We start from the raw sequence: 10,807 nt of genomic DNA, 5'->3' as shown, positions 1-10,807 counted from the left end.
GCTACAACTTTTCACCATCGTACAACCCGCCATAAACTAAAATTTCATCCCAACTATCTGGACGAGTGGCGGTCCTCCACCGTGCGTTTTTCAAGGCACTTTCTCCCACGCACAACCACTCTTTGGAATCAACTTCCAGCAGCAGTATTTCCGAACCGATACGACAACATAACCTTCAAGAAAAGAGCATATTCCTTCTTAAAAGGTCGGCAGCACACCTGCAATGCCGTGTGTTGTGGGTGACCATGGGCGGCGGTAGTCACTTACCTTTAGGTGAGCCGCATGCTCGTTTGCCCCCTGTGTTATATAAAAAAAAAAAAAACTAAAGTCGATATTTTTGTTGGGGCGAAATCTTTAATTATTCTTCTTCTAAAATCGATGTACGAATTAATGGGCAAATAGTGTAATATAAAATTAATTATGCAATATTATTTCGGTACAAAACAATACTGATAAAATGTAAATATGCACTCAAATTTGCAAGAGCGATAACAAGCAATGTGTTTGGTACCTAATGTATTATCAATACGTTTTATTTTAATGGATGATAATGGAATGGTAAGCCCGCCTGCGCTATCAGTATACACTGGCGGGGCATGATAGATAAAGATGAAAGCAGGTCTGTTAGCCTATCGCGACGAATGTAACAAGTATTAGTCACAATTTCCAGGGGAAAACGCGTGGTGATCGACCTGACAGGGCTTACTAGCAATGGAGCGATTAGTCCCCAATATTAACAATTCTTTTCTCCCATTATCAATACGTTCGGTAGGTATCCACCACGACGCCGATGGATGTTTACGAATTATTTTTTATAAAATAATATTGTTGACATCAATGTGCTAGATTATTAATAATTTGTATTAATGGTAAAACGACAGTAAACTGATAATTGTTGACTGACACTTCGTTTTATTTTCGTACTCCCCTGTGTTTTATATTTTTAATGGATAATAAAGGAATGGTGACCCCGCCCGCGCTAACGGTATACGCTGGCGGGGCACCGGTGAGGGATGATAGGTGAGGATAAAAGTAGGTCAGTTCACCCATCGTGGTGAATTCAACTATTGATTAATCACAAAGGTTTCCAGGGGGAAATCGCTGTTAGCATTAGAGTTTCTAGCCCCTTTACTAATCATCTTTTCATCCCCTAAGAAAAATAGGTAAAAAAATATTAATTTTGAGCCATTAATTTATCTATCAATCAATAATTTCTTTCTATAAACATACCTACAGTGAAAAAATAATATATATACCACGAAATTATATGCTGGGCACCAGTGAGAAATTATAGGTGACAATGAAAGGGCAAGTCAGTTATCCCACATTTATACATGAATATAGGTATCCTCTATTGGGAGGTTTTGCAATTAGGTCTTGGTGATGTTTTAAGAGGAACGCTGCCGCCCATCCTTCGACCATTAAGATACCTTAGTTGCCTCCTACGGGAAAGGAAAGCGTGGCTTATTCTACGCCGGGACCACACAGCAAATACTGAAATAAAGATAAATCATTGTGTTTCACCAAAAAAAAAGCGAAAAACTAGTTGTTTTGATTTAAAAACTAAGTTACTGAACCGATTTTAATAAAACTTTAATAAACGATCCAATAGGATCAACCTGTTAGTATATCCTTATAGAATTTTCCAAATCGATTTAAAACTGACGAAGATATAAGAAACATAAAAAAAATACAACGGAATTGAGTACCTCCTTTTTTTATGTTGGTTAGAGAATACAAATTATTTATTTTATTTATTTAACACTTTACTGCACCAACATTACAGGACTTGTTGAACAATTTTCAATACGTATAGTGTAGTACAAAAGGCGGTCTTATTGCTAAGCAATCTCTTCCAGACAACCTTTGGATAGAAAGAATTAAAGCATAAATAGGTAGGTAGCGCGTTAAGAAAATAGATCTGTAAAAAATAATAACAATCTGTGACATTATAGTCATATACACATACATAAATAAACACATACATCCAAATATATACATATATATACATACACATACATGTATATGTATATATATTTATTTATATAATACATATACATACATACATATATACGCATAAATACATACAAATATACAACACTAACATACATATATATATTTGGTAAACTAATATGAAGCAATCGTCATATCATATCAGCCTTTAACTGTCCACTGCTGAACATAACCCTTCCCCTTAGGGAGTTTTGCCAGTAGTTGTCACACTTGGCAAGTGGGTTGGCAACCGCAGCCAGACTCTAAAGATGTTTAAAGAGGGACGTTGCTGCCCATTCCTTGCCCTCCTTTTGTCGGCTTTTACGACACCCACAGGAAAGGAAGGGGTGATCTATTCTATACCGGGACCACACGGCCAATATGAAGCAATACATAGCAATAAAATAATGACATTTAACTCTTATATTGATTGGCTTGGACCTGTACTTCGACGCCTCTCTCTTATTCATAAAAACGCCTAACGTCCCAGAAACCTATTTTAGCTATTGAACTATTTTCTATCTTTGTTTTATGCTACATTTCCAATTTGAAAGAAAGTGACAAAATACTTAATAGATAAATTAGGTCTGTAGTAAGTTTTAGTTTTTATAATTAGGGGGATCATTATATGGGGGAATTGATTGTTAGGAGTACGAACTATCAGTCCTATTGCTAGCAATATACCCTATCAGGTTGACCTCCACGTTGTACTCCCGGAAACTATCGTGCTGAATTCCAGGTGTAGTCATCATGATGGGCTAACTGACCTGCCTTTTCATTCTCACCTATCATCCCTCACTGCCCCGCCAGCGTACCACCATTATTCTTTAAAAAAAATTTTACACATTACGAGTCTTATTTGTATAAGTACTGAGCAACAGCACGTTTTAAGAGACTGCCCATTCTTCGTCATTATTTCAACTTTAATGGCTGCTAAACTGCTCAACATACACCGTCTTTATAGACTGCCATAAGGAACTGACTTAGTCACAAAAACCTCGCAATGCATTTCAGGTCGTCACTCCATCTAGCGGTAGTACATCTGAAATTGCTCCATACAATAGCATAGATGGTATTTTTAAATAAAACTCCAAACTAACATTAACACGTACTTTATTTCATTATAAGACTAGACTAAACTAAGCCATATTTCGCCGTCGCTACTAACAAAATTATTGTAATCAAGCCATTTTCTGTAGACACTTTTGCAGTTGAATTATTGTTTTTTTTTTTTTTTTATATTTGACACATTACTTACATTTATTTATAAATAATAATTGTTCAAGAGCACCACTAGTCGAGAGCGATCGACTTCTAGCGATGTCCCATCACTATTTCTGTTAGATATTAAACTAAAACATCCAAAGCCGTAAAAGTATCTTAAAAAAACATATTTCAAGGGTAAAAATGATTCTCCGTTCGAGTATTCAAAATTCAGTAATAAAAATCTTGGAGTCAGATCAAAAGTCGTAATAAATCAAGAACCAACATATTAGAAATATATCGAAAAATATTTATTAAACATTTGAAGCAGTTCAGTGTAAGTATGGGTGATATGGATACCGATCCGATATCTATATATTGGGTTTCTCTGGACATTGATGGCGGGAAAAGGTCATCACCTATTTCAACGTCGCCAATATCGGTCGAATGAATGTTAGAAGTTTGTTATCCAAAAAATAATATTGGATAACAAACTTTTAACATATTCTTTATGGGACCAGTATATAGATATTGTAACTAAAATATATAAATATTGGTATACATATATTACCCATCTTTGCTTCAGTGTATCCCGAATGAGACTCCCACTCAACATGTGCTATGGTATTGAACAATATTATAACGCTAATTTCAGTGGCTACTGAACAACTACAGTAATAATAACCATAATTATTGTATCTCTTTGTGTGTTTATTCCGGCTTTACGTAAAAACTACTACACCGAATTGGATGCGGTTTAAAATAGTTGTATTTCTAAAAGTCGAACTTAAAAACTGGCGTATGTTTTATCCTTAGATTATAATCTAAGGTTTTCTTGAAATGATATTTCATTAATTTTCCTATTTTTAAAATTCACGGTTGTGAAGTTGCGGATAAAACTCATTTCTAAATAAAACTGATTAAAAATTAATTATACTACGTAATAAGTAGTAATAATACAAAATAATATAACTGATTAAGACAAAAAATATTTCTAATTTAACTATAAATTTTTGTTTTTAATTGTTAATTAATAAGAAAGACATATCAATAATTGTTTACTGAGCGTGCCGAATACAAAAAAAAAGTTCTCCTCAGGATCATCACTAGTTGAAGAGTAAGCACTCTTCTTCTTTCATCAAGCGTGTTTGAAAAAACCATAATTTTATATGTCGACGGTTTTTATTACGTAATAAATCCGAGTAACAATTGAGACAACATATTTATACTTGAGGGCATACCATTAAACAAAAAGTCTTCAGTAATGATTCGGCATAGAGTATTACAGAGTATTCCTTGATCGAAACCTTGTGCTTTTACTTACACTTTTTGATTTCTTTGGATTTTGAACGGGCGTGCCATGTTATCGTAGACAATCTGTACTCAATAATTTAATTGCCTATCCCGCCCTTCAAACTTTAAGGAAAAATAGAAGACAAAAGAGGAAGGGTAAGGCTGAGAAATACCTCCATTAGACAAATAAAAAAAGTCTAGGTATCATATCGTATAGGAAGGACTTGGCCTAGAGTAGAGCTAGTTGGAGAAGAATACATGAAATAGTTGCCTGGACAAGAGGAAACTCTTAAATAAAAAAATTAATACCTATCATAATACATAACTAACTCATAAGCTGGATGCCTATCGAGACCGACCAAGAAAATGTTGACAAAATGGAGTGCAGGGGAAAAATATTAATTAAAAACAATTCACAATTACAAAGTTTTCGTATAACATACATACAAAAAAAGTAATTATATTGAGATATCCTATTTTTGAAAAGTTGGTTAGAAAAAGTTTATTATTCCAGGATGTTATTTAATTTAATAATATCCACTGCAAAGTGTCGTCTCTAATTGCTAACAAAAGCTCAAGCTACGCTCAACACACGCCATTTGCCAGTATTTTTTTAGTATTTATAATTAATAATATTTTTTTAACACAAATTAATTCAATGACAATTTATTATTTGCAAAGCATCATGTAACTAATATGTCTTAACGGCTGAGGGCTCTATAAGTAATAATGATAATATTATTTCTATCACATTATAATAATATCCTCAAATATCATTAAAGTTTACACTCTAAATTAATTTAAATTTAAAATTTCAATTAATGAAATTTAACTTAACTTTAAATTAACTAAATTAAATTCATTTTAATTTAAATTAATTATATTTAAGTTATTACTATTTAAAAATTAGGTGAATTCTTTTTTAACTCATTTGAATAAATATAACGATGCCCTATTATTATAATAATTATTTTTAACGACTTTGAAATAGGCATAGATAAACACATTAAGTGGTTTATTATAATGTTAATAATAATCAATGACAATTCATACAATAACATACAAACATTATTGTCTTATATAACTGTACCCTAATATGTACTAATTTAATTTTAAATCTAAGTATTTGGAATAAACGAAAATAATAAGGGTCGTTTCTAAGTCTTATCAATAATGATAAAATTGTATAATATCTCTACAATACATTTTGCCTTTTCGCGGCTTCATGATTATCATGAAATTACATGACCAAATTTCATAAAATAATAAAATTAATGAAATGAGATAGGGGGGCTTTTTACGTGTATTTTAGTAAGTAATGATAATATAATAGAAAATTATTTTGCAAATTGTAATATAATATTCATCATTTGTTGACTTGAGAGAAAATGATACAAAAGTTTTTTTATGGATTAATTAATGAAATGAGATAGAGGATTTGTTTTAATGAAAGATATTTATAAATCATTTTTCTAATTTAATATCCACATTAATATTGCAATTTTGTCTATTACCTATATATTAAATTGAAATATATAGGTAATAGACAAAATTGAATAGAATTATTATATTTTAAATTGAAGCTTTTACTAGATACTCAATGATACCACAAATGATTCAGTTGAATAATGAAATGAGATAGGGATACACTTAATGAATAATAAATAGAAATTTATTTTTTCACAGATCAATTATCAACATAATTATGATAATGATCCGCATTGCATTGTAATACGTTAATTATTTTTATAAAAAAAAAAAAAAACTATTACACGCTCATAAAACAAATGGATCAAGTTCCGAACATATCAACAGCACAACACACATACATTATACTATATTGTCAAATAATAAAAAAATAAATAATTAGAATTATAAAAATAAAATAAAAAAGTATTAATTCACTCTTGTGCTTTCCACTTCTATATGTTCTCATTTATTCAAAGGTGGTATGTAAGAGATTGCCCTAGCAATAAGACCGCCTTTTGTACATTTATGTATATATTTCAATATGTATTCATGTTAATGTATTTCGCTTGAATTATACAATTGTCATTGTATATTTTTGTTTCTGGTGCAATAAAGAGTTAAAAAAATCAATATAAATAATAAGTATAATGACTAGTTATTTTTATGTAGTGCTAATCAGCTTCATCTTATATCATTTGATTTTTGGCGCGCTTGTAATGTATCTACATTTCTTCTTTTATAATATCATTGTTTATTATGGCGTTATTATATAATATTTCATTCATATTTATTCATTTACGGTAACTTTGTTGGAAAAGTTATTCAATTTACGCGCAGATATTATTTTCGAAAGAAAAGGCTTTTTTATAAAAAGAAACAAAATAAAACTTATTGAAAATTCTTTAAAAAGTCCTGTAATATTGGTGCAATAAAGTATTAAAAAAATAAAAAAAATAATCTAATATGATTAGCAATTATTATATTAGTGCTATATTAAAGTTGTTTTTATCGTATTTATATATTTCAATGACACCCACAAACAGCTGTAATAAAGTGAGATCTTTTCATTCATCAAACTAAAACCTAAATGTTTCTATAATTAAATAATAAGCTTTACAAACCCCATGTAAACTGTAAGGAAAACAAAATTTTACTAAAAATAATTAAAAAAAAAACTCATGAAAACGATCCTTGTCTTTATTAAAAGTCTATACGTAAAATAATCTAAAAATAGCATCACATAATTAGCCGAACATTATAAATCGTTTATAAATAAAATTTACAAGAAAAAAAAAGGATTCAAATCATTTTACACATTGCATAAATAAAAACAATAATAAAACATACTTATTAAAAATAATATAAAGAAAACTAATTGATAGTCATGCGTTCTATTGATGTATATTATAATATAGATAATTGTAGTACCTCATACACTCGTAATGCATGTTACTTACGTAATTATTTATTTTTACAAAGTTTACAATAACTTAAAATAATTATCCAAACATTATTTTAATTCAACAATTACTGTAACTTTATGAATAACACATTCAACTATCAATAGTTTCACATAAAAGAGAAAATACATGCCTATTAAGCTTTTGTTGAACCTAAAGTTAGTTAGGAACTGCGATCAAAATCACTACATAAGGATTAAGCTGGTAAATATTGAAGTTATCATTAAAAATGAATTAATTTCATTACAATAAAAATAATAATACCTAACCGCTTTAATATTTATAATAATATGGATCGGTTTATCGTAAACTCGCAGAAAGATAATCATTAAAAATTTTAAACATAATAAATTAATCATGAGAGAAATATAAATAAATTATAGATTGCTTTGACCTACTTAATTTAATGAAACATAACCTAACCTCAACAAACAAAAATCGTTTCATTTAAACATTCTTTTACCTGTAATGCCGTGATGGCTAACAATGAAATCCCAAGGAGTTCGAAAAACCTAGTCACACTTTAAATAACTTAATTTGATTTAGCAACAGATTTGTTAACTAAGATTTTTAAGCTTCATTGATAAATTCCCAAAGAACTTAATACTCGTACAAACCGCTGAGTGAATATTTGTACTCACGAGATATTTTCTTTATTCTTTTCATATTAAACTTTAGTGAGATTCATACTAATTATTTTGTTGAACTGTCTTAAAACTAAGAATCGTCATTCTAAGCTGATTTATCTACTGATTTCAACAGTCCAATACATTTACGAACGCCATAAGTAACGATTATAACTGAGATGATAATAATAAATATTTTATTAGCATATCTGCGCTAATGAAATTATTTTCATCATCTCTCCTGATTAATGATTATTCATTATCTTCAAAATAGTAACGTTATTTCATTGACATTCGTTTATTTTATAATTTAAATTATTTTTTTGTTTGAAATGTATTAATTGAATAATTTATTGTCGGATCCTAAATAGCTATTGTTCAATATACTGAGCAAATTATTGAGTTAAATTGACAGTTTCAATCAATGATATAAATGTAGTAGTCATAAGTCAACTACTATTGTGTCCTTTAATTACTGGTATTTATTATGGTGTACTAAACTTCACCATATTCACGTTCTATAGAAAGCCAGTATAATAGAAATGAGAATTGAGACAGTGCGACCGGCGCATGTTTGGTTTCATTAATTCACAATCATTAATCTATTCACACAATGAAATACCGATCCCAATACACTACTGAAGATTAAACCTCCTATTATTCTAATGACACTACAGAACTCGACATGTTATTGTCTGAACAGAAATCGAAAAATTTCGCCTGACAAGCCAATCTAAAGATGCATTACCAAGCCAAGTTGCGGTGAAATATTTTGGCCATGTACAACAAAATGAGAGTAGTCAGAGTTAGCGTACACGGCTGACACTTGTCACTATGACAAATCCGTCACTCTCGCCAAATCTGTATTTCCTGGTTGTGTCGTCACAAAGTCTCCCATATTACCACTTGGACCCATGGATTTAATAAAAATAAGAAAGTTGTCACATTGACAAATGTCATCGCGTACTATTACTACCAATTGACCGATTGTATCTTCACTGACGTTCATCACAAACATTTCTCTAAATAAATAAATAAAAATTAAACATTATAATAAATATGGCGGTACATTTCAAATACGACCCTGCAATATAATTAACGGAATCCCATTATAATTACAAGGACGTACAAACTCAATGACTATTTAACACGTAATAATTGTTTATAACAGCGACCTACGTAACTCTACTGAAATAAGCGTTGATAAATTAAATTCGTTAATAAATAAAATACTGAATAAAGCACTAAAACAATTTATACACTTAATTTAGCCATATCTCACACTATCTCCAATCATTCCATGGGATTAGATCGTTGTCCAAGGGCACTGCACTCGAATACGAATCCTAAACAATTGGTTACAAGTTCGATTTTAAATTGATTCGCAATACACACTGGACTATATTTAATTTACACGCGACAAGCGTGTGCTCCGTACAGCGCAAATTAGAAATTAGACTATGACGCGTTGATTGGAGGTAAATATTTACACAGGTGTATATTTGCCATTTGGTTTGTAGAAGATTTGGCCGGTAAAGATACGACGGGCTATTTCCTTGAGGAGTAGACTCTTCTCCTTCTTGATTTTGACGAGGAAGCCGCGGTTCTCGTTGGCGCGCCGCGATAAGTACGGCAGAACTTCGAGAACGGGGCCGTACGGTACGTATTTGTAGGCTGAGTAGCCGGCTTGGCCTGAAATGTAAGGTGGCAATCATTATTCTCATGAAAGAGACGATTTTCCAAAAATGACACACTAATTGCTTATTATATAATGTCAGCCTTTAACTGTCCACTGCTGAATATAAGCCTCTCCTTTGGGGAGGGGGGGGGGGGGGTTCCAGTAGTTGCCACGCTTGACACGCGGATTGGCAATCGCAGTTAGGCTTCGGAGATGTTTTAAGACGGACACTTCTGCCCATCCCTCGCCCATTCTTCGTTTCCACTTACGACACCCACGGGAAAGGAAGAAATGGCTTATTCTATGCCGGGACCACACGGTTACTGACTGCTTGTCGCCTTTAAAAATGAACTCGGTAGGTGCTGTATTATTTTGCAAATCAAGTCAATACTGAAAGATACGCGACGCAGTTCCTCGTAGCGCACCACACAAAAAATCCTACTAATATTTTAAATAATAAAGCAGCTGTGTTTGCATGGCTGTGTTTCGGCTTGAAAGGTGGGATATGGCGTGAATTTACAGAGTACAGACTAATAACACCTGAGTCCTCAGGAATGGCAATGCATGGGTGGTATCATGGGCGAAACAGTATACTCTGTTATGTCCATGGTACTGCTCATGTCTATAGGCGACGGTTAACACTTTCCATCAGGTGGGCCGTCAGCTTGTTTGCCATTCTAAGTTGTATAAAAAAAAAATTAAGTTTATAAAGATATTAGCATATCTGTATTCAATCACGCTTAACCCAAAATTTGGTATACGGGTAGGAGACTCTGTATATACTAATGCACGCGTACCAAGACTCAGAAAACAGCTAATTAAGTAATATGTGAATAATATACAAGTAACTTTTCCAAGGCTATTAATAGTAAGAACGCTCGTCTTGCATGCTAGTTATATATGCAATCTCACTAGAAAACCTTCGTAGTTAATTCCTAGCAAGTTGGTCAAATAGACGTGACATCATCCTCTATTTTCACTCATCTTTCTCTTTCTTCTCATTTGATTCCCCGTTATAAACATAGGTCACTATTCCATCTTTATACCTAAAAAAATCTTATACAAGTTCACTTTACTTATATAGT

The 10,807-nt window shown here is 31.6% G+C and overlaps 1 protein-coding gene across 1 annotated transcript in view; it reads right to left on the bottom strand.

Moving 5' to 3' along the window:
- Positions 1-3,088: 3,088 nt before the first annotated feature.
- The window catches only part of LOC113515031 (proline dehydrogenase 1, mitochondrial), a 61,783-nt gene continuing 54,064 nt past the window's right edge, over positions 3,089-10,807 (bottom strand). The window contains exon 11 of the mRNA XM_026899159.3: positions 3,089-9,736. Coding sequence (XP_026754960.1) covers positions 9,531-9,736 — 206 coding nt within the window. The 3' untranslated portion in view covers positions 3,089-9,530. The remainder of the gene's footprint in view (positions 9,737-10,807) is intronic.

This window comes from Galleria mellonella, unplaced genomic scaffold (genome assembly GCF_026898425.1).
Source record: "Galleria mellonella isolate WM207_F2 unplaced genomic scaffold, CSIRO_AGI_GalMel_v1 utg312, whole genome shotgun sequence".
NCBI lineage: Eukaryota > Metazoa > Arthropoda > Insecta > Lepidoptera > Pyralidae > Galleria > Galleria mellonella.
This window is presented reverse-complemented; position numbering and strand designations above follow the sequence as displayed.